At 44.0% G+C, this 23549-nt stretch overlaps 10 protein-coding genes across 10 annotated transcripts; 6 read left to right on the top strand and 4 right to left on the bottom strand.

The window, feature by feature from the left end:
• Positions 1-1182: 1182 nt before the first annotated feature.
• EAF01_009615 (uncharacterized protein) lies at positions 1183-2980 on the bottom strand (the record flags this gene model as incomplete). Its single annotated transcript, XM_038917871.1, has 5 exons — positions 1183-2156; positions 2214-2417; positions 2512-2567; positions 2620-2824; positions 2881-2980. 5 exons carry the CDS (start codon positions 2978-2980, stop codon positions 1183-1185), a joined length of 1539 nt encoding a protein of 512 aa, XP_038766680.1.
• A 422-nt stretch (positions 2981-3402) lies between these two features.
• EAF01_009614 (uncharacterized protein) lies at positions 3403-4325 on the bottom strand. Its single transcript, XM_038917870.1, has 5 exons — positions 4224-4325; positions 4036-4161; positions 3948-3971; positions 3584-3895; positions 3403-3527 (listed from the first exon to the last, which is right to left on the bottom strand). Exons 2-5 carry the CDS (start codon positions 4159-4161, stop codon positions 3501-3503), a joined length of 489 nt encoding a protein of 162 aa, XP_038766679.1. The 5' UTR covers positions 4224-4325; the 3' UTR covers positions 3403-3500.
• A 229-nt stretch (positions 4326-4554) lies between these two features.
• Positions 4555-9436, top strand: EAF01_009613 (uncharacterized protein; the record flags this gene model as incomplete). The annotated part of the gene is made up of 2 exons (XM_038917869.1): positions 4555-4597; positions 4656-9436. The coding sequence occupies 2 exons, from the start codon at positions 4555-4557 to the stop codon at positions 9434-9436; spliced, it is 4824 nt and encodes a 1607-aa protein (XP_038766678.1).
• Positions 9437-10983: 1547 nt separating this feature from the next.
• On the top strand, positions 10984-12151 carry EAF01_009612 (uncharacterized protein; the record flags this gene model as incomplete). The annotated part of the gene is made up of 3 exons (XM_038917868.1): positions 10984-11245; positions 11322-11694; positions 11758-12151. 3 exons carry the CDS (start codon positions 10984-10986, stop codon positions 12149-12151), a joined length of 1029 nt encoding a protein of 342 aa, XP_038766677.1.
• Positions 12152-14292: 2141 nt separating this feature from the next.
• EAF01_009611 (uncharacterized protein) lies at positions 14293-14823 on the top strand (the record flags this gene model as incomplete). Its single annotated transcript, XM_038917867.1, has 1 exon — positions 14293-14823. One exon carries the CDS (start codon positions 14293-14295, stop codon positions 14821-14823), a length of 531 nt encoding a protein of 176 aa, XP_038766676.1.
• Positions 14824-15351: 528 nt separating this feature from the next.
• EAF01_009610 (uncharacterized protein) lies at positions 15352-16799 on the bottom strand (the record flags this gene model as incomplete). Its single annotated transcript, XM_038917866.1, has 2 exons — positions 15352-16463; positions 16649-16799. 2 exons carry the CDS (start codon positions 16797-16799, stop codon positions 15352-15354), a joined length of 1263 nt encoding a protein of 420 aa, XP_038766675.1.
• A 553-nt stretch (positions 16800-17352) lies between these two features.
• Positions 17353-19328, top strand: EAF01_009609 (uncharacterized protein; the record flags this gene model as incomplete). The annotated part of the gene is made up of 6 exons (XM_038917865.1): positions 17353-17376; positions 17443-17475; positions 17981-18085; positions 18140-18451; positions 18541-19264; positions 19318-19328. 6 exons carry the CDS (start codon positions 17353-17355, stop codon positions 19326-19328), a joined length of 1209 nt encoding a protein of 402 aa, XP_038766674.1.
• A 1449-nt stretch (positions 19329-20777) lies between these two features.
• Positions 20778-21233, top strand: EAF01_009608 (uncharacterized protein; the record flags this gene model as incomplete). Its single annotated transcript, XM_038917864.1, has 1 exon — positions 20778-21233. One exon carries the CDS (start codon positions 20778-20780, stop codon positions 21231-21233), a length of 456 nt encoding a protein of 151 aa, XP_038766673.1.
• A 411-nt stretch (positions 21234-21644) lies between these two features.
• Positions 21645-22238, top strand: EAF01_009607 (uncharacterized protein; the record flags this gene model as incomplete). Its single annotated transcript, XM_038917863.1, has 3 exons — positions 21645-21658; positions 21769-21818; positions 21889-22238. The coding sequence occupies 3 exons, from the start codon at positions 21645-21647 to the stop codon at positions 22236-22238; spliced, it is 414 nt and encodes a 137-aa protein (XP_038766672.1).
• Positions 22239-22558: 320 nt separating this feature from the next.
• On the bottom strand, positions 22559-23344 carry EAF01_009606 (uncharacterized protein; the record flags this gene model as incomplete). The annotated part of the gene is made up of 1 exon (XM_038917862.1): positions 22559-23344. The coding sequence occupies one exon, from the start codon at positions 23342-23344 to the stop codon at positions 22559-22561; it is 786 nt and encodes a 261-aa protein (XP_038766671.1).
• Positions 23345-23549: the final 205 nt, after the last annotated feature.

Below are 23549 nucleotides of genomic sequence, written 5' to 3'. Positions count from 1 at the left end.
CGCACGCACGCCCGTCTGACTAAATTTGATGTCTTTTAACCAAAGAGATGTGCCAGCCTACGACCAAGTGAAATGAAAGTCTTCAAATATTATATACACGTACACACATATAAGCACAACACCTCATCCCGATCTCCTCATTTTCGACAAAAATGATAGATTAGATACTTAAAGTTAGTAGGTTGCGATAAGAAGGGTAAGATATTATTATGAATACCTACTCACTTGATATCATATACGCACATATGTTATATATAATATACACCAAGTGCTTGAAGTTGTGACCCAGATAATCAAAGGAGACACAACTTAGTCTTTCTTGATTTACCATGTCCTATCCTATCCTTCCTATCTCAACTTGCTATCGAATCTTTCCAAACACCTTTGTTTCCTTCTTTTCATTTTCATCACACTCACAATCCACTGCCTTCCAAAGTAAATCCTCAACTAACAAATCTCCTTCACGATACCCAATTTCTCCACCTCATTCCTAGTCTCCCATCTCCAATCTGTTCCTCACATTCACTTCCGCTGCTTAAACTACCTAGTCATTCCTCTCTTTCTGCAATCTCCTCCTCACTTGCCTCTTCCACGTCCAATTCCCACGCAATTTTCTCACGCTAGATTTCTTCTATCCTTCATTTAGCGAGTACACGTAGCCTGACCTCTCCCAATGAAGTTCTCACCTCCATATACACATTCTCATTTGCTGCCATTTTTCTTCATGATACACAAGTCACATATACCCCCTCACGTTTATCCTCATAGTCCAACAAAACACAATTGCTACATGTCACTCTAAAAGATTTCCAATACTATTGAATAGTTATTGATTATTGCCGGGTATACTGCTGTTCCTGCTTTCCCTCAACTACTTGAATCAACCGAACGAAACAACCTCGACTTCTCCACCGAAAAGAAATTCATAACAAACAGACAAAAACAAAAACAACAACAACAACAACAACAACGATATTAATAATGATAGCAACAATTGCATGACAAGAAACCAACGCATCGGAACCTCACACCATGATTGATCAAACAAAAACAAATGAATGCCAAGCAATACTTAGTCCACCACTGCCCAAGTTTTTTGGGGTCCTCCATTAAACATGATATAAACTCGAACTTTGGGCGACGCATCATGCCCCACTTCCTCTCCATGGTTTGTTTCTCTCCTTAAGCATTATCAACGGTACTTAAAACTCTTCTTTCCGCATCCTTTCCCCTCCCATTCCCACTGGTATTCGATTGCCTCGATACCTTTCTCAACGAGGGAGAGGATCTTGGCTCATCCTCATCATCAATGGCCTTTGAGGACGCAGGAGTAACATTCCTTTGTCTTTTAGTGCCAATTGCATTGGTGGATGTAAAAATATTTGAAGCTCTTCTAGTCGAACCATCACTTGCAGTTCGCTGATTGTTAGAGCCAGTGATTTCCAACGGGGCTGCTGAACTTTGATTTTCATTCTCCTTGTTGGCGCAACTCAGCGAAGATGAGCTCAATCTTCTGGAATCACGGAGTCGAGCCTCTTCAACTTGAGATACTAGTCCTTCAGGTGCATCCAGTGCACCGATCGCGCGTGGTATTGGTACCCGATCGACGGGGCCGACTCTGCTAGATCCTCTTTGCAAAGACGACTGTCGTAGTGAAATTGTGTTTGCCGACGTCATTTCAGATCCATTCTGTGGTGTGTTAACAGGTACAGCTGGCAATAATGCTTCACAGAGAGACTCATATGCGCCAGTACTCTGCATGTCATTGTTTCGAGATGCCTTCTCGATTATCATAGGATCTGATACGTTTCGAATACTACCTGCCTGCCCACTAGAATCGCTCGAAAGATCTGGCATAGAAGTATCGGTTGAGACCCCCTGACGACGCCAGCCTGCAAAGGCAGGGCGTGCTGATTCAGAAGTGAAAGGGTCGAAATTTGGAGGTTTTGAGAATGGCGCCGGTGGTGGTGGCATAGTGTTTGACTGCGAAGACAAGAAACCAATGTTTTGTGACTTTCGTGGAGAATGGGCATGAGCTTCTTGATCCTCTTCAACTCGTTTCGGCGATGGATGCTGATTATAGAGATGTGCAACAAGAGATACCTGGCGCCACATGGCCGCATTTGGCCACGCGATCGAAGAGGCTTCCAAGACGTCTAAGATTGGTTAGGTTGATGATCTGTCATGATGGAAATGTCAATTAATAGAGATACCTAATGGAGCATGCTGAAATGAGAAAGCTACCAAGTTCTTGATACGCTCGAAAGGCATAGAAATATTATCTCTTGGAATGCCTTCCGACACCACTACCTTCACACGTCCAAGGTCATCTCCCGGGTTCCAATAACTTTGCGATAGAAGTTCTCGATGGAAGGCAGGAAACTCGAGTTTTTTATAATCTCCCTGTTTATCGAGCTCTATAGGCTGTTAGATGATGCAGGCTCTCGGTCATTCTAGTATATAGTTATGCTTATACTCGATGCAAGTGAGAAAGAGGAATGATTTTATTACCAACACTAGTTTCGAGAACTGTTGGCCAGGGGCCGTTTCGATGAAAGAGTTTGGTACTTAAGGCTAGTCAATAAATCTACCTGCCTGCGACAAATGATTGAGGCGTACCCAGCAATCTGTCCATCCACAAATACACGAGCTTCAAACATAACATGTTCTGCATGTCTACCGCTGATATGTTGTACATAACGGCTGGCTTCGGGATTTTGCCAAGAATGGATAGAAATTCGGAAGGACTCTCCAGCAGCTAAGCTTGGAATGAAGCAAGTAACCGTAGGGAGTAGTAGAGCAGTGCTCTGCGAGTAATGAACTTCTGCGATTGCATCAGTCTGGAAGACATTGGCTTCCAGTTTGAGAGCATGTACTTACCGTGGTCCTGAACAACTTGACAGGAAGTTTTGAACTCTTGCAAAGGGATCTTGCACAATTCATGTGGAAACATGAGAACATCCCAATTCTGATAACGCATTTTGAATGGCTTTTAATCACTAAGAATCAAATATAAGCTGATAGGTTATGGTATAACCACAAGCAAGTATTGAAGCAAATCTTGAAAGAAAGAGAAAGAAAGAAAGAAAGAAAGAAAGAAAGGCGGCAGTAATAAATTCTTAGATCTGGGGATAGAGCAAAAATCATGCAAGCCTTATCCAGGTAAGAGATTTGGCTGGAGAAACGATGATTTGGTAAGAACAGCGCATTTAATGGGTTGAGGAGGAAGGAACGACCTGAATACTGGTGATTCTTATCCGCCTGTTTAATATGGCCACCGGATTTCATCAAGCTGGATATAACATCCCACGCCCCTACCTGGGAGGAAAATTTACTACGCTATCTCAAAGTTCTTTAGGAAAGGCATTATTTGCCATGATCGTAACTTCTATGGGAAAAGGCTGGGAGTTGATGGAGGTTTGAAAACATATAGTGGTTCACAATGAATGTCCCTCGGAACTTGCTCAAATTGATATTCATATGTACATAACCGCCCTCCTTCACAATGGATCTCCAGCAGCTCTGGCCTGTTCTTTGCGTCAGTAAAAAGCAACTTGTGGGACTCGCAAACATCGTAACTTACCCTGACTGCAGTTGGGCCACCCAATTCTCTCTCAAGTCCACCCTCAAATTCTCTTGGAGCTGATTGCTTATCTGGGTACATCATGCCCACGACTGTGCAAAGCCCCAATACAGATAAAATAAACAGGCCAAATTGAAATCCAGCAGTTCCAACCTTTTGGTGTGTGTATTCTTCTGGTGAAAACATGCCCAAGATGTCGTTATCCTCATGAACTGGCTCTCCGTAGTTTCTTCGCTCTTGCTTATCCCACCAGTCGGCATAAGGGTCACGGAATTGACGCTTGACTCTGGGTGGGTTGATGTATCCTCCATTCTTCATGCTGTATTAGTATCCATTTCAGAGATCGAATTCGAACTACACTAACCATGCCGGGATCTTCAATATCGGTCTTCAGCCTACTTTGTCAGTCTATGCTTCCCCCGAAACAAATAACTGCGATCAAGCAGACTGACCAATGGTAGAACTGGGCCGCTGGGGGCAGCTGCCTGGCTGGCACATCTTTGTGATATGAGGGTTGTTTGACGTGGGATGATGGAAGTTCGCAGTGGTCGCGCTGCCGCAATTCGTCGGGAAAACATCTGCGAGTTATTGATCAATAAGTCGAGGTTAATATAATTAGGTTGAGATGTATATGGCGTACCTTGAATGAGCCTCCGTAGTTGATCGCAATTGTTTTTAGAGGTCGTCTTCTGTCACTTGTAATCAGAGGTCGACGGGATGTTACTCGTTCGGTTAAACACTAAACTAGTGGCAGTTGGACGGAATCTCGACGCGAAGAAGGTGTATTTTCTTCGTACTTCCTTCTTCAGCACGTAATTCTTGTACAGCGAACGATAAAAGCATCTGGGCATGCTCAAATTTTATATGAAGGATCCTTATGATGTACGGAACCTTACGAAGTAGTTTTACGATTTCAAATGAAAAGTTCATGAAGTTCAAGGTAGTGTCTAGCCTCCCCTCTCGTAAAAAGTATGACAACCGCGTCAGAAGCTCCCGAGAGTGAAAAAATCTTTGGTAAGGGCAATAATTAAAAATCTTCTCAACAACACAAAATTAACATTTTTAATATCAGATATACCTCCAATTGAAGATGTGCTACAAACCCCGAAAGCGAATGGACATGCGATTAAAAATGGAGATGGAGAAGCACCTCCGAGCAAGAGGCGGCGACTCAGCAGCGAGACAAAGACTATACTGAAGCGCAAACCCGAATCGCCTCCCTGGAAAAAAGTCTTAGCAGAAGGTCCAACTTCTTTTACTGTCGATGGAAAACGCAAATCAGGCCGTGTGAATCAAATACCATTGGAGCTACAACCTCCATCCGAGAAGAGGACAACACGGGGTGCGGCGCAAAAGGCTGTCACCTCGAAAAGTAAACATGGAAATGCGAATGGCATTCACTCATCTTCAAATCGAGATACATCCACACCCGGGACCTCACAAGCTTCTAGGAAGTCTACCAGCCAAAATGTATTAAAATCCCCAGTCAAACTATCAACGTCGCCAAAGCGCTCGCATCGAAAATCCATACCTTCGGAGCAGAATTCAACACAAATACGATCTAGCAATAAAAAATCTACGGTCACTAAAGAATCACAGTCAACGCCTTCAAATTCGAGGTTGCGCCGATCGGGTCGAGCTTCTGAAGTAATTCAGAATGACCTTACGAATTCATCACCAGCAATAGAAGCAGAAAGTATGGCAGACCAAACCCCAAAATCTACACCAACGAAAATTAGACTTCGAGTCAAGCCAGCGGCCGTCCCTGTGGTGCATCCAAGGTCGCTTCCGGTACCGTCAAAATTTGGGTCTTTCGATGAGTTCTGGGGGCAGGGTCAAAATATACCAGTAGAAGCAGGTGGCTTGTACAGCGCCGAAGATGCGGTAATTTTCACCGAGGAAGATGCTAAGAAAGAAGCCCATACAATTCTACAGCTTGAAGATGCGGTGGAGCGCGGTATTTTGGGGACTTCATTAAATCGTCCTGAGAAACAAGACCCCATGCCACCGCAGTATGCCCACCAAGATCATCTTGTGAGAGCTGCCCTCCACTTCAGGATGCTCATGATCAGGGAACAAAAAGAGCATTTGAGGCTCGCGAAACAACTGGCCGAGGCATGCAGAGATGAATGGACCCGGCGACAACCAAAGTCGCATGAACAACTGGAGGCAGAGGAAAGAAGGGCGTCTGAAGTGCGTTATAAAAACGTTCTTAAGAGTCTCTTGGGTACCTGGGAAAATGTTAAAACAGAGGTCAATCGGCGGCGCCTAGTTGAATGGGAGGCACAGGAACAAGCTCGGGTACGAAAAGCCCTCAACGAAGCCGTGGACATTTCTACACAAAAGCTTCAGGCTCGGAGAGCGCAACAGGATTCGGAAGAAGACACTGAAGAGGATGATGACGGAGATGAGGATGCAAATGATGATTCCGATAATAACGATGATTTAGACTCTGACCCTAGTGACGATGAAGATAATATGTCCTCTTCGGAATCGGAGGCTGACGAAGAGAATACCAAACACGAGGATGAGCAACTTACTGTCGATGAATTGCGCGAAAAATACGCCGCCCTACCGGATATTGTGCCAGCCAGCGATGACAAAGAAATGACTGGAAACGGCAGCGAGGATGAAGACATGGAAAGCGATCCTTCTATAGACATGGATGACGACACAGATTCCAGCGATGAAGAGGAGGACAGTGATGAGGAAGAGGACAATGATGTGGATGAAGGGAGCCGTGGTGATCTTCTTGGATTTCTTTTGCCTTCCGATATCAAAGATCTTGAAACGAGGCAAGCTGAGTTGGGGCCAGTTGCAGAAGTGGTGGAAGGTATGGGCAAAGGTTCAACTCCCGTCGTACCAGACGACGCAATGGACTTAGATACCGAGGATAGTAAAGTTCCCTCCATACCCAATGGAGAATCTATACCGCCTTTAATGAATGGAACATCCAAAAAGTCACCTATGATCGAAGAACTGTCCACAAGTGAGCATCATGATTCATCTAGCAAGGTAAATGAATTTTTATCTGCACATCAGCCACAAGAGGTCTCAGCGATGAGTCCCGATCGAAGCAGCCAGCCCACTCCAAGAACAACCGAAACGAAGCCTTCAGAAGTGGATTCGGCATCATCTGTGGATCTTCACCATAGCAGTCACCGCAACACACAGAGCGCAACCCCTCAACCTTCGAACGGACTGAAGACTCCCGTTCCTTTTCTCCTGCGTGGCACCCTCAGAGAATACCAACATTATGGTTTGGATTGGCTTGCCGGTCTTTATGCGAACAACACAAACGGTATTCTAGCGGATGAGATGGGATTGGGGAAAACAATCCAGACCATAGCCTTATTAGCTCATTTGGCCTGCGAACACCAAGTCTGGGGCCCGCATCTTGTCATCGTGCCCACTAGTGTTATGCTCAACTGGGAAATGGAATTCAAGAAGTGGTGTCCAGGTTTCAAAATCTTAACTTACTATGGGAATCAGGAAGAGAGAAAACGCAAACGTGCTGGCTGGAAGGATGATGATGCTTGGAATGTATGCATTACCTCATACCAACTTGTCATTCAGGATCAGCAAGTGTTCAAGCGACGACAATGGCATTACATGATTCTTGATGAAGCTCACAACATCAAGAATTTCCAATCTCAAAGGTGGCAAACTATGTTGAATTTCAACACTCGAGCGCGGTTATTACTGACCGGTACTCCTTTGCAAAATAACTTGACGGAATTATGGTCCTTACTCTACTTCTTGATGCCCTCGGATGGAAGCGAGCAAGGTGTTGGTGGTTTTGCAAATTTGAAAGAATTCCAGGACTGGTTTAAAAAGCCGACGGAACAAATCTTGGAGCATGGCAGGGAGCAAATGGATGATGAATCGAAGGCAATCATTAGCAAACTTCACAAGGTTCTCAGGCCTTATCTTCTCAGGCGATTGAAAGCAGATGTCGAGAAACAAATGCCCGGAAAGTACGAGCACGTTGAGTTCTGCCGTTTGTCCAAAAGACAACGTGAGCTTTACGATAGCTTTCTAAGTCGAAATGATACCAGAGATACCCTCGCATCGGGTAATTATCTTTCCATTATCAATTGTTTGATGCAACTGCGAAAAGTTTGTAATCATCCGGATCTCTTTCTAGATCGACCCATTATGACGTCTTTTCCAATGGAAAAGTCTGCCATCACCGACTTTGAGATTAAGGATCTTCTGGTTCGTAGAAAAATGTTTCACCAAGAACCTATGTCTAGAGTTAGCTTGGATTTCTTGAATCTCGTGCCCGCGAAGCATGAATACTTGTCTGGCATCTTGGCCACTGAAATAAATAGACTCAGTGCCCGGCGTGCTCTAGAAGTAATGAGGGAGGCTCAGCGTGCAAGAGCCCAGAACGCATTTACCAACCTCGACCCTTCAACAGTCAAATCGAATCTGGTGTATTTGGAAAGTGCTTCCAGGTGGGGACGATTCGAAGAGCTTCAGCATTGCGTATACCTTAATGCACTTCGACGACAACAGAAACCTATCTATGGTAGTTCTCTCATTGAGCGTCTAGATCTTCGTCTTGATCAGCGTCCACTACAAGCGAAGCCTAAGCGACGAACAAAGTTGATAGAATGGTTGGAGGAGTCTTCACCGATTATGCGTTCGATGGTTCCGACATTCACATCACGATCTCAAGCCCTACATACAACCATTCAAAAATTTGCTTGTGTAACTCCACCTGTAGTGGCGCGAGATATGAACTCAGTTATGTTCACGCCTAAAGGTGTAAGTAACTTTCAAAGCACCGTCGCCAGTCGAGAAACAGATCCATTTCATGAGGCACGCATGCGACTATCCATTCAATTCCCGGATAAGCGTCTTTTGCAATATGACTGCGGTAAATTGCAAGCTCTCGACAAATTATTGCGTAAATTGCAAGCTGGCGGGCACAGAGCACTAATCTTCACTCAAATGACAAAGGTACTTGATATTCTTGAGCAATTTCTCAATATCCACGGACACAAATACCTACGACTTGATGGAGCTACCAAGATTGAGCAACGACAAATTCTTACGGATCGCTTCAACAATGATACTCGAATTCTTGCTTTTATTTTATCCAGTCGCTCGGGCGGTCTAGGTATTAATTTAACGGGTGCGGATACCGTTATCTTCTATGATTTGGATTGGAATCCAGCCATGGACAAGCAATGTCAAGATCGTTGCCATCGTATCGGACAAACACGAGATGTTCACATTTATCGTCTGGTCTCAGAACACACTATCGAAGCCAACATCTTACGCAAAGCAAACCAAAAGCGTATGCTTGACGATGTCGTTATCCAAGAAGGAGAGTTTACGACGGATTACTTCAACAAGATGAACGTACGAGATGTCATTGGAGAGGAAGAATCTAGTCTTATGGATGGTGACGCAGCAGCTAATGCAGCCATGGATCGAGTTTTGGGTGGTCCTGACAACGACAAGGATGTTCGACGTGTTTTCGCTCAAGCCGAAGATCGCGAGGATGTCGCTGCAGCTAGAGTCGCTGAACGAGAAATTGTTCAGACCGACGCAGCCGATTTCGATGAGAACGCAGCTACAGCATCTGCTACTCCAGGTGGCACGGGAACTCCTGTGGAAGGTGGCCCAACCCCTGGTGCCGATGGAACACCTACCGCTGAGGACCTAATGGAGATTGATGAAGATGAACTCAATGCTTGGGGCCAACCAGTGAAAGCAGCGGATGAATACATGCTGAAATTCATGTCTGTTCAACTAGCAAATGCACCCATTGAGTTGCCAAAGGACAAGAAGAAGGGCAAGAAGGGTAAGGATCATCGAGATCGTCATAGACGAAGATGAGGAGTCTATTCACTTGGGAAACGATTCCAACGAAACGAAACAAACTACTTTGTAATTTATTGATTTACCAAATATTCATAAGCGCGTGTTTTACTAGAACAGGATTCAATGTGTATATGAGGAAGAGGGCGGCGTTGCAGCGAAATGGAAAGAAAGTTTTTTATTTATTTAATTATCTTAGGTAGCAATGGCATTTTATGCATGAGATGGAGTTTTTAAAGGCGGATGTCATCAACGTATCATTGCGCAGCTTTGGTTTCATTGATTTGATATGAGGGGATTGGAATTGCAAAAGGGAGGAAGGAGGGGGACAGTGGATGATAAAAAGGATTGGGTGTTTTGTGTCGAATTATACGTAGTACTCACACTTGAGATGATAGGAATAGAGAAGAACTCAACTTTGAAATTATGATGATCAAGGAATAATAAGTAGGTAAGTAGTATTGAAGTGAGGTGTGTAGTTAATAGTTGGATATCTAGGTCGATATGATAGTATATACCTTGTATATATACCTTGTGTTCGACTGTCCTCCCAAGGATGAGTAATCAATGGATCTGTGCAATATAGATCGCGATGACTTTATCGGATCGGATATAAGACGCTTTAAACGGAAGGCACACTGGGCATACTGTACCACAACCATTGCCTGTCTCGTCTGTGTACGTAGGTCGCTTCGATCCCAACCTCTTTTCTTTTCCACCTCTGACGGCATCTCCTCTGCACCAATCATTTCTATCCATACACATGGGATATCGTACTATCGTCGAAATCTTCATCGGGCTAATGCCGGTAGCTTAATAGGAATGGTTTGCTTACCAAGTGCATGCTACTCGGGTTCGCGAAGATGATGAGAATTGCTGTTGCTATGCATACCCAGTTCGAGCCAGTAAGTGGAAAAGAGGAGAGAGGAGAGAGGAGAGAAGAGAGTGGAGAGTGGAGAGTGGAGAGTGGAGAGAGGGAGAAGAAAAAAAGAAAGAAAGAGATTGTCAAGATATCAACATTATCTAATCATTGGAGAATGAGTTAAATATCCTTCTGCTTGTACTCCTATATACATATATACATACATACATACATACATACATATCACAGACCGGCCCTTCAATTCGGCTTTCTTCCTCCCGTTGCGTTGTGTTGTACGGTGATATCTCCGCTTCGATAGCCTTGAAAGCCTCATCCGAACATTCCGACTTCTTTGGGAATCGATTGAGCTGACTTGGGAGTAAATAAACTTCATTGATCCATTAGTAGTTCTTCACAGCTATCAAGACATCGTCATATCGTTATATTATTACAATACTATCACACAATCACACAATACCAAATCGTCTACATGTTCAACAAAGTTTCTCTACACATTGGCTGAGACATCAAATACCTACCTTGCCTTGCTTAACTTTGACATATACGAAAAAGAAGATCACGAGACATCAATACTTTCGTTCAACACAAATACATATCAAACCTACTTCTACACGATATAGATACCTGTCCCTGTAAAGGGAATATACAAATCGTTCCAAAATCTACTCGAATAAGGAACAAAATGAACGCAACATCCTCTCTCAATTTCCCAATTCCATCCACCAGTTCTCCAGCATTCGAGAAATGGGGCCACGAGACCATCAGAGCTACTGCTTTCTTTCTCATACCCACCGAAATTTTCTATTTTTCCATTTATTTCTTGCTCAAAGGGCAATATGGAAAATATAAGAAATTATCGGCGGTATCTTTATTTACATTTTGGATGAGTAGTTGGATGAATCCGATTTCTTGTGGCCCAATAGCTGCGCTGAGGAATTTCGCTGGTTCGTATCTCCCATCTTCACCGAATCGCGGGAAGAACCCAACAACATCACAATACAATATACTGATTCCGTCTAGTTGCAATTGCGACCCTCAGACTCTTGGATATATATGCTCGACACCGTTCACTTCCTCAACTCAGAAATGATCCGCCAACGTGGAAACATGCACTTCTTCTCCTGACGGAAATGCGCTATGAATCTTTTACTCCAAATTTTGTTCGTGTTCCGCGATCTCAGGAAACTTTTAATGAACCGCTGCAGTTTGCAATCCACGTTGCCATCTTCTGTGCTTTGCAAGTTTTACCACAAGATTGGGCATTAGTCTTGGCTTTTGAAATTCAATTAAGCATTTACATTATCTGGACAGCCATTCAGTTAGTAGTAAGGTACAAAGGTAGTCCAGCCCTTTTTGGAAGATTGTATGCTGTAGAGAGTTTAGGAGATTTCTGGCAAGTCGTCTGATTTTCAACTTTGGAAAGTTTGAAGGAAGAACACAACACTAACAATCCCAGGTCAAAAACATGGCACAATGTATTTTCCGCCCCCTGTGCCTCCCTCGCCTACGATCCCATCCGTCAGAATCTCCCAAGATTAGGAGTTTCAATCCCAATCGCTCGATCGATGGGGATCTTGGCTGCTTTTTTCCTCATGGCAGCTTTTCATGTTTATGCCTTAGCGCCGATGTTAACCGATAAAGCACTTTTCCGCATCGGAATGTTCTTTGTGCTGAATGGCTTTGCGACGGTGGGAGAAGCGATGGTTTGGGGAAGAAAAGATAATTGGGTCAAGACTGGATTGGCGTGGGTGACGGAAATGAGTTTGGCGGCTTGGACGGCGGATGCATTGGGGATTCCGAGGGGAGTACATGGGATCAAGTGGAGGGATATTTGTGAAGTGAGAATTTAGTGGGTTGTGTGTTGGGTTGGGGTTGGGGAAGAAAGTTCTTGATGATTTGATGATGTGTTAGGCGGGGAATATGATGATTTGGTGGGGGTGGAAAATGCATGCAGCGTAATGAATATGAATATGATTAACAATACAGATATGAAGAAATAAATACAATTTCCTAAATCCTTAACCATTTTCTTAGTGAGAACATTTTTCTTCCTTCTTGAAATGCAAACCCCTCTGTTTGAACGTTCTCACCTTGCTTTTGTTCTTCTTTCCCATCTACACCCCAAGAATTCCCTCTCCCTCTCCTCTCATTGCATTTTTCACCCCTCAATCTCCTTCTCCAAATTCCCCAATTTATTTTCCATTTCCATCATTTTCCTCTCCATTTCCTTCCCCTCCCTCTCGACTACCTGTCTCCCCGTCTCCGCTTCGGAAATCTCGCGCTCTTGCGTGTCGATAAGTGCTCGGTACCAGGTTATGGAATCGGTTGTTTTTGAGAGGGTGTGGACTCTGTGGAGTAATGTTTTTGGGAGGGCAGTGGGGGTGTTGTGGGAGGTGTAGAGGGTTTGTAGGGCGAGGAGGAGGGTGGTTTGTTCGCGGTTAGAGGAGAGGAGGAGGGTGGTTTGGTGGAGGAGGTGTGGGTGTGGGTGTGGGTGTGACTGTGTTGGAGGAGTCTCGAGGAGGAAGGGATGCTGAGGGTGGGGGGAGAGGGGCTCGGGATAGTTCCTAATGGAGGATTGGGGAATTGGGGGAGTGGGAGATGATGGGGAGGGAGGGGGTAAGGGGTGGTAGATGGGATGGTTTGGATGGTGCGATTCTTCGGGGTGTGATTCTAGGATGGCGGTCGAAGAATGTGGGGGGTTGTGGGGGAGGAGAGAGAGAGGGAGAGGGAGAGGGAGTGGTGGGTTTCTCGTTTGTGAGTCTCAAGAGGGTGTGGAGATGAGTTTGGAGGGTAAGGGAGGGAGATGGAGGGGTGGTGTGGGTGAGTAGTTTGCTAGATTGGATTTTGGGTTGGGGGTTTGGAGAAAGGGTTTTAGATGATGATGATGATGATGATGCTGATAATGGCTTGCTCTGCAGTGAAGAGATTAGATATTGTTATTCAGTTCTCGGGATATACGAAATAAAAAGGAAGGAAGAGAAGACGAAAAATAACAAGGACAAGGAGTAAATACCTCACTCTCGCCACCACTCCCACTATCTTTCTTCTCCTCCTCCTCCTCCTCCTCCTCATCATCATTATCATCCCCAAAGGTAAACTGATACCGTGCCATCTCTCCAACAAACCCGTATACGAGATTAGATTAGGTAATACAGTGAGTGAGTGGCAATCTATATATCCTCTGTATCCTCGTCTAAAGTATAAAAAATAAACAATGATTGATAAGATAGAAAGTGGTAAGAATAAAGAGGAGGTTATATATATACTTTGTGGAGAGTTACGAAGATGGATAGAGAAGGAGAGAGAATATCAGCATGTAGAATATGTAGAGTGTGTTTTTGCTGATATATGTCTACCTAGTATATTCCGCTTAATTTTAATTTTTCTCCATGTAAGATTGATTACCCAGACACCTAGGACATTGAGGAGAGTAAACGAGACACTTCTAGATTTCTAGATTTTTAGACAATACTGCGTTACGTTTCGAGGGTGGGAGTTTATTGTATGTATATACTGGTTTCATCTTGAGATCTTTTGAGGAACTTTTCCTTTCTTTTGGTGTTGGGGCAATATTGTTAATACTATGAAATGAGATGAGAGACATTGAGTTTACTTACTCTATATTAGATGAGATGTATATACTGCAATAGAATTGAGAGTAGAGATTTAATAACGCAAAATCACAGTAGATATTCAAGCGAAATACGTAGGTACGCAATAGACGAAATGAATCGTAGATTCTCTACTATGAATTGGATCAATGAATTAATCTCCAAATCCGAATCAAGACAATAACGAGCTTCATTGGATGTGACAACTCCAAGAACTCGAGTCACGATGACTCATCATCTCCACCCACTTCTCTTGCTGCCCACTTCTTAAGATCATTCTTCCCTCTAGACCTCTATTGCACATTGACTTTCGTAACGTCCAAATCTCCAAATCTCCAAGCCTCCAAACCCCCAACCACAAAAAAAAAAACCCCCCTAAAATGGCCCATTCCCCACATCCCCGCATCGGCGTAGGAATCTTCCTCCTACATCCCACCCATCCCCTCTCCACTCCCACCTCCCCCATCTTCCTCATGGGCCAACGACTCGGATCGCTCGGCGCAGGCAAGTGGGCTCATCCAGGAGGACATCTCGAATTCGGCGAGGGACTTGAAGAATGCGCTATACGAGAAGTAGAAGAGGAGACCGGATTATGTTTGAAGAGGGAAGATGTACGGTTCTTGACAGTGACGAATAGTGTTATGGATGGAGATGGGAAAGATGAAAGTAAGGAAAAGAAACACTATGTGACAATTTGGATGGTGGGGAGATGGGATGGAAAAGGAGAGGGGCCGAGGAACGCGGAGCCGGAGAAGTGCGCGGGGTGGGAATGGGTGCGCTGGGAAGATATGAAGGGATATGGAGAGGGAAATGGGGAGAGGAAATTATTTGAGCCGGTGAGCGATCTTTTGAGGACTAGGGGAGAGGTACTACCTCCTTGTTTTGAGGGAGGAGTCGAGGTTGAAGTTTGAGATGTTACTTTTCAACCGCAAGCCTATGGATTACGAACAGAATACCTCGGATGTCGAGAAAAATCAAGTCTGGGAGGATGTTAAAACACACATAAAATAGTGCAACATAGAAATACTAATTTCTAGAAGCCAAATAATATTGATCGATGCGCCATAAATGCACACCTAAGGAGAATATGGTGAGTAAAAAGATCGTTTTGAACACTTTTGTCAATCCAAAATGTCATTTCTGATGAATAAGAATACGAGCCCGTGATAGAATTAGATCAAAATAAGTTGTGTAAAAATAAATCTCCTCTTTACATTATAGTACAAACTGACCAAGGAAACCAATGATATTTCGAGCAACATCTGGAGGTCTTTTGTTGAATGTAAAATATTCCGTCATTTCAGTAGAATGAGTTTGCCTCTGAATTCAGAACTTATGAAAAATGACAAATAGCAAACAAAGGTGACGTGACGTTTCAAAATGCGCGAGGTAACTTTCGAGAGACTTTCCAACATTCAGTTGTATTCTGATAGACTAACTTAGATTCTTTTAGCAATATCGGCAACGTCCTTGGCATTCTCGATATTCCAGCAAGCATCGCTCGCTTCCTTCACAAATTCGCCTAAAATACCAGCGCACTGGTCTACGAATTTCTGCTGTAGCATTTGATCATCCATTGGTACCTCCACACTTCCAATTGCATGTTTGACGTGTTTTTGAATTTTTTTCCCATTCTCGTATATGATCGTTATTATTGCTTCGTCAGCACCCAAACTACTGTCAGCTACAGCATTGACTTTATCGCGGATAGAGATAACTTCTTGGCTTTGAACTACGTGGTCCTCGTATTGACTCGGAGTTCCTTTTCCAAATAGAAGACCGATGGCAGCTCCGTGATAAACACTGAATTTGCCTTCCAGTCCATCTCGGGGATTCTTTTTCCCAGTGAGCTCTAACACAAGAGGATGGACTTTCGCTTCAATAGATTTGATAATCTTAGCAGTTGACCCAGCAGCTTCCACGTCAAGCTTAAGTTGAGAGCAAGCATCAATGATAGGATGAATCACAATCCCACATGGGAATGGTTTGAAGCTATTTCTTAAAATCTCCCACCTTCCCGCGCGTTCTGTAGTGGGGAGACCAAAGGCATCATTAGTTCCCAGCCATTTTGCCAGACTTTCTCCAATATCTGGCTTTGTAATACCAACAACGTTAGCCCAGCCTCTCTTGGCTTCTAAAGCCTGTTCACTACTGGTGTAACCACCCTGAGCCAACACCGCAGCCATGAGACCATTTTGAGCTGCACGACCGGGATGAAAAGCCTTGGTGTGCGACCCAAACATTTCTCTCAAGCCAACAACTTGTGTTGCGGCGATTCCCAATGCATGCGTTGTGCGATCGATGGGAAGATTTAATAATTTCGCAACAGCTGCTGCAGCTCCGATAGAGCCTGTCGTGGATGTAATGTGCCACCCTGTATCGTAATGATCTGGCCAGACTGCCAGACCAACTTTACATTCCGCTTCAATGCCCACGATCAAAGCGAGTAGAAATTCTCTTCCCGAGAAGCCACCTTTCCATTCTGCGACTGCAAGAAGTGCACTCGCAACTGGACCGGTGGGATGGATAATTGTATTGAGATGCGTACCATCTTAATCGTGCACGTGAGATGCTATTCCGTTCAACAAAGCTGCGTGCTGTGCATCGACACGACGAGATTCTTTGTGACCAAGCAAGGATACCGAGGGAGTACCAAAGAATGGAGACAAAGAAGTATACTTTCATGGAGATTCAGTACATTGAATACATGGAAACATGGAAGCTAGAGATGAAAACTTGCAGCTATAGTAGTTGCTGGATGGTCACTTCCACCAATTGCACATCCTGCCCAGTTATAGAAACTTCGCACAGCAGCTCGGATGACATCGGGTGGTAAATCGGAATATTTAAGACCATGTGCCCAAGATGCCAAAGATGCTGTGGCCATTTGATCTGATCTCATTAAAACAAGTGATGGAGATGCTTCGGAGATCAAAGGATGAGGTACTCGGTATCACTCGAAGAGAAGATCTAATACTCTAGACTGATACGTGTATGCTTAAATGGCCAAGAAATCAATGATTGGAGAATTAGAATCTATAGTTAAATATTTTGTCGAAGCTAGGTTGGAAGATACATGAAGGTGGCTTTTTAAAGTATTTATTTGAAATAGACGGAAGAACAGTTCCGCATAGCTCAAAGGTGGATAAGGAAATCCTCGAAGCTTGTGGCCAAAGTGACGTTTTCTCAGCTAGGATTAGTCGACCCGCGTTGACATGCGGAGAAGTGATCGAAATGGCGGGTGCCCCACTCCACATAACAGTGAGGAGGAAAGTGTGGAAAGCTTTCTTTCCCAGCCTTGTAGTCGCTTATTAATGTTTTACATGTTGTATGCATAATCTTCAAAACCCACTGCTTCAACAGTATCAATACTACTGGCCGCATGAGCTTCAAATATATTATTTGTGATAGAGAGAAGAACCTGATGTACTTTAGACCCAATGTTAAATCTCTCAAAATATAAAGTGCGGGGTTAAGCTTGCATAGGAAAGAACTCCCCTTGGCTTTTCAGACATACACTGAGACAATAGATAGAACATCAAAAGGAGTACCAGGCACGCCAGGTATTCCCACACCGATGTAGTGTCTTAAGATCTACCTTTGTATGTAAATCTTTCTCTAGATATATGTTTGATGATCAGAACGTTACGTAGCTCCCCTAGTAAGCAAGTTATCGGCTGTAAGTAAGCGACAGTAAAAGAATATCACTATAAGACGACCATTTAGGAAGGGTCGACACTTGAAAGATAAAATATCGTTGTCAAAGCCAGGTGACAGTTTGAAAGCTTGCCGACCATAGATATCCTTCTTACCTACGCTATCATCACCCTGGCATCCCATTGAATCTGCAATTCATACCACTTGTCATTCCCTGGAAACATGACAAGATTCTTTGGTCTCCGAGGTCAAGCACTTCACCGAGCAAATCTAGAATGAAAGCTAAATTACATTACCTAATATTGTTGAAATGTAGATTTGGGTACAACAATGCTATGAGTGCTGCTACTCTCCACCAAAAACAACACAGCTTTAGACAAAAATATGGAACAGCAATGCTGAACCCTTTAGGTCGCCGGCGGACTACTTAGTCTACCCGCTTGGATCAAGACTTTTCCAGAGCTCAACACCCTTACTGTCATAGGCAATGAGAAAACCAACAACTCCCGGTTACAGGTAAATTAAGGCGAATACTTCTCATACCTTTACTTTGTCATTGACTTTTTCAAGGGAACTGTCGTTGCTCTCTATACCCTTGGATGCTTTTTTGGCGCCTTGTCCTGTATCAGAATAGGTGATACTCTGGGCCGCAAACGAACAATCATGCTTGGAGCAGCAATCAACATAACTGGCGCTGTCCTTCAATCTTCCTCTTATTTCCTGGGACAATTAATCGTTGGACGTCTTGTTTCCGGCTTAGGTTTTGGTGCTTTGACAGCAACTGCTCCGAATTGGCAATCAGAATGTTCTAAAGCACATCACCGTGGCTCGCTGGTGCTTCTTGAAGGGTTGTTTATAAGTGCAGGCCTAGCAACGGCTGCTGTTGGTCACCCTTTTATCTTTTTCGCGACATTTATTTTACTCCTCAATCATCACGGGCTAGAGAAGCAACAAAAACTGACTTCAATCAGTGGGTAAACTTTGGAATGTCCCATTTGTCCGGAGGAGTCACTTGGAGATTTCCGCTAGCTCTCTCCATGGTATGGTCCATTGTCGTACTAATTACCAAGCCACGTATGCCAGAGTCTCCTCGTTGGCTGGTCAAGAAAGGGCGAACAGACGAAGCACGGGAAGTTGTGTCAGCATTAGACGATAAGCCAATAGACTCAGCTCAAGTACAGGCCGATATAGCAGAGATTGAAGAAGGCCTTGCGATCACCGGGAAAGGCTCTTTTCGTGATATTTCTTGCATGGGCGATGAACGCCTTTTCCACAGAGCTTGTCTTGCAGTATGTGGACAAATGTTCCAGCAAGTGAGTGGTATAAACGCCCTCGCTTTCTATCAAGCTACCATTTTTGAGACTGGCCTCGGGTTATCAGCACAGACGTCTCGTGTTCTGAGTGCTCCCGTCTTCACTTGGCAGACGTTTTGTTCCCCAATAGGAGTTCTGACAGTTGATCGATTCGGAAGGAGAAAGTTGATGATGTTTGCCGCATTTGGAATGGGATCCTGCATGGCGATTATTGCCGGAACATCTTCCCAGATTACCAACACATCATGTGTCATCGTCGCTGCAGTATCCATTTTTATGTTCTCGTTGTTTTTCCCTACCGGATTCCTAGGACTGACTTTCCTCTATGCTTCGGAGGTTGCACCGCTGAGCGTTCGAGTTCCTATCACTGCCATGTCAACAGGTATTTATCCGACATGAACCACTATTTGCATTTATACTGACTGAATGTTGTAGGAAGTTCATGAATATTCAATTTCATTATCGCAGAAATAACACCGGTGGGATTTGCTACTATAGGATGGAGATACTACATTATGTATGCTTGTATCAACCTCTTCCTGATCTTCCCAGGTTAGCAGCCATCCAATCGATGAAAGAAAAAAAAGCATAAAATGCTGAATCTGCTGATGGGTGTATACCTTTTCTTTCCGGAAATCAATGGTCGTCATCTCGAAGAGGTTGATCAAATATTCCTCCGGAGCAAAAATATTTTCGACACGGTACGAGTCTCCAAATATTTGCCTAGAGGATCTATTAGCTCTACCTCCACTGGTGGGATCCAGAAGAATGAAGTTGTCCTGATTGAAAAGGTAGAAGAAGCTGTTTGAGGTCCTTGTGCTTGGCGCCAAGTATCACAACAGCTCTTGTGATCTGAAAGATCTCAGACGTCCAGCTGGTTTGTCAGACAGGTGTAGCACTGCCGGTGGCAGATACTTGAGAATTTGTATGATAAGAACCTGAATATCATCCTTGAACATCTGGTATACAAGTCCACTTAGACTTTTGAATGAAATTGATCGGATAAAGCATGAGATGATTGAGTGAAAGAATGTAGTTCTCCGTACTTGATGTACTGTCAAATATCCCACGGAGAAGGTTTTGGCTGCTGCAGAGTTTCAAGAGAGAGCTTAATAGGCGCACAATGCTGACATCAGATGTATTGTGTAATGTTTGGAAAAGATCGCTACAGATAATTTCGAGGTTTGCAGGTAAATGTATACATCCTTACAACTGGAACTACCATGCATAGTCACGAAGTACTTGGATTGAGTTCACTTGTGTCTGCTGTGCGACCGGCGAATTCTGTGCATTGCATGCCAAAGTGATACACAACGTATATCCAGGACAATGTTTCCTCATTGTGATGTGGAAGCTTGTGATGATGGATTAATATATATTCCGATTATTATTCATCATAGAAACTTTAGTTCTTCCAACCTCAATCGCAAGGCATTCAATTATTCACTTTGTCTTGTCTTAGAGCTAAGTGGTGTGGTCCAAAAAAAAGCCGAGAACAGGCAGAATAGAGGGGCGTCGCGTTGTCAAGCTCCTGAATGATACACACATCTTGCATTATTTTATTTCTTCACAACTTCAACTTCTTGAAAACAACATATCTGTCCCTTTGGAAGATTTCTCCAGGCTACAAGAATCTTTAGCATACGTGGTCGTGAAATATTCAGCAAAACTTTACAAAGTGTGCGTCATTTCGTCTGAAGCAGGAAGGTGAGGGGTATTATAAATACATGAATGCCATCCCACTAATCACTTTGATATCTAGTATCTCTTCATCTCCGCAACACATATCCTTCTTTGAAAGATCTCTCTATCCTTCTTGCTACCCACTGCGAGCTACGAAAGCTACTTCTCTGCCAAAGGAGTAAAATCAGTATAAGAAATAGAAATAGCAAGTCATGGCATCGGAATTCTTCGTTTCCCTTTGGGAATCCATCTTCACACCTGGTCCAACTCCCGTCCTCCTTGTTGCAACCAATGCCACGTTCGCAGCCCTACAGCTCGTGTTCTTATCCCTTTTGGTAGCCACATATAGTATCCATTTCGTGATTCTATCGTTTCTTTGTGGCGGGCTATGGTGGGCTATAAACTGGTTCGCCGCAGAGTTGAAGACGGTGAAAGAGCAAGAGGAAGCACGAAAGAAGACAGAAGCGGGAGCTGGAGGAGACGCTAGCGATACGGATGTAGAGACTGTTGTTGACGACGATGGTCCGCCAGGAAGCAAGGAGGTCGAGGTTTTGGAAGTGAAGGGGGAGTTGAAGAGCAGAGCACATTCTATTGGAGGAGGAAATAAGAGTGAGCCCAGTACTGAGGATGAGTGGGAGAAAGTTAGTGAGAATGAAAAGGATAAATAAACGACACGGGGGGGAAATTGTTGGAAATTGATGGCACAATGTTCGATGGAAAGATGGGAGCTGAGGAAATACCCGGTTACTTAGATGATCATTGAATATTGGTGTACCTGAAGTACAATGTTTGAAATTTATACAAAACACTATGGATACCCCTAAAGCATATTGAAATGGATATTGTTTTCCAATATTTGAATTACTTAGGTAGAAATTACCCTTTCCTTCACTCCCCCTCCAATTCCGAGCTAGATGTTCTAGGTTTACGTAGAGAAACTGTGGCCTTACATATCAGGCCCAAAAATATTTCGAACCTCGCGATAAAAGCTTCAAATGCTTTATTTATGTATAGGCCCATCAACCGACCTCACGATCCACCATCAACCACCAATATACATCAACAATAAAACCGACAATATGAAGCTCGTCAGGTAAGCCTATCCCTATCACTATAAGGCCTTTTAATTGGCACGCGCTGAGCTCAATTTTTTTCTCAAGGCTCCCATGTGAATCTCCTGACTGACATCTCCTTCCATGGTAGGTTTCTCATGAAATGCGCGAACGAAACGGTCACCATTGAGCTTAAAAATGGTATGAATATTATCTGCTATTCTCAAGCTCTTTCAGCTGCCAAACAACTGTCTATTAACAAGCATACTAGGCACAATCATCCACGGTACCATAACTTCCGTATCTCCTCAAATGAACACAGCTCTCCGCACCGTCAAGATGACGCCAAAGAATGGCACATCCCTCACCCTTGATACCATTAATCTACGAGGTTCCACAATTCGTTATTACATTCTGCCTGATTCGTTACCGCTCGACACATTGTTGATAGACGATGCACCAAAGCCAAAGAACAAGGCGAGAAAGGAAGTTGCAGGCACTACCGATACTAGAGGCGGTAGAGGTGGTAGAGGCGGACCTAGAGGTGGGCGAGGTGGAGGACGAGGAGGTGGTGGTGGATTCAGAGGAGGACGAGGACGAGGCGGTGGAAGAGGATTCTAAGGAATGCATACAATGGGCGGATGGACAATCTGATGATCATTATGATGGTAATGGCGGCAAGTCGAGAATCTGGAAGGATAGGATTATATTAAGAATGTTTGCTCTACTTGGCTATACAGGCGGGAGATGATCAAGGGAGAAAGAGAGTGCCATGCATGCACAGCTTGTGGGAATATTGGCGTTTCGAGTGGCATATGAAAAGCAGCTAAATCGATCACTTACGAACGAACAATGGGATGCCTTATCCATGGGCTTTGAAATACACATGGGCTTTTTTGACCGCATCAAAACGATATGGACGAGTGCTGGTTACGTTGATTTCAGGAGGTGTTAGGTGGCATGCGCCAAATCCTAACGATTTGCAATTTTTCCCATCCCCCAACCTTTCCACTATTACTAACAGTTTCTGCCTTCCACTCGTCACCAAAACCACGTATTCGTTGTTTGACATCCTCGGGTTTGTTCTGCGCGCAGAGCAAGATGTACGCACAACCTCTCTCCTGGTTCAGAACCTGAGGCAAAGCATCGATTAATCGATCCGTAATCTCCATACCATCTACTCCACCCGCATACGACAAAGCTAGTAATTTTGAGTCGCCTTCATATGACAATGACCCATCCTCGTTTCCTGCCCCAGAAAGCTCTGGTATAGGCACATCCGGACTTGGCACATATGGCGGATTAAAGATCAATACATCTATCATTCCAGGCTTCAAAGGAGTTCCTAAATTTCCCACCACATTCCCTAGATACGACCCGTGTGATATGTTTTGTGAAGCCTGTTCCTTCTCCGCTACTCTTACTGTTTCTTTCGTAGCCTCGCATGCATAGCGATTGACATCGACGCCCGCTGTAAGAATGTCCGCTCTGCCAAATATGATTTCTGCGTGTGCATGTACAAAGGAGAGAACAACTCCAGATCCAGTACCAATCTCTACTACCAATGGAGAGGGCGATGTCAAGCTCTGTTCGCTTTGAGGAAATCGTTGGCGCAGAAATCCTTTTTCACTCGCAGAGGATAAGGTGTCGAGGAGTAGAAAGGAATCTTCGGCAGGTTCGTAGATTCTATCGAAAGACACATGTGAGGTATCGGGCGTCGGAAGCATTTCTACCTTGTTGGCGCAACGGAGTGTGTGTAAGTGAATGTAAGAAGGCTGTAACTAAGATGGAAACAAGAGAAGCGGCGAAAAGCTTAAAATGCCCCTTGTCGGGAACCTTTAATTTTCTTTCGAAATCACCGGGACAGTTTTTCTTGTGATCGCAGAAGCTTCCTCTTTTCAAATCTATAGTTAAGTTAAGATTTAAATTTCC

This window comes from Botrytis porri (genome assembly GCF_014898465.1).
Source record: "Botrytis porri strain MUCL 3234 chromosome Unknown BPOR_014, whole genome shotgun sequence".
NCBI classification, from domain to species: Eukaryota; Fungi; Ascomycota; class Leotiomycetes; order Helotiales; family Sclerotiniaceae; genus Botrytis; species Botrytis porri.
This window is presented reverse-complemented; position numbering and strand designations above follow the sequence as displayed.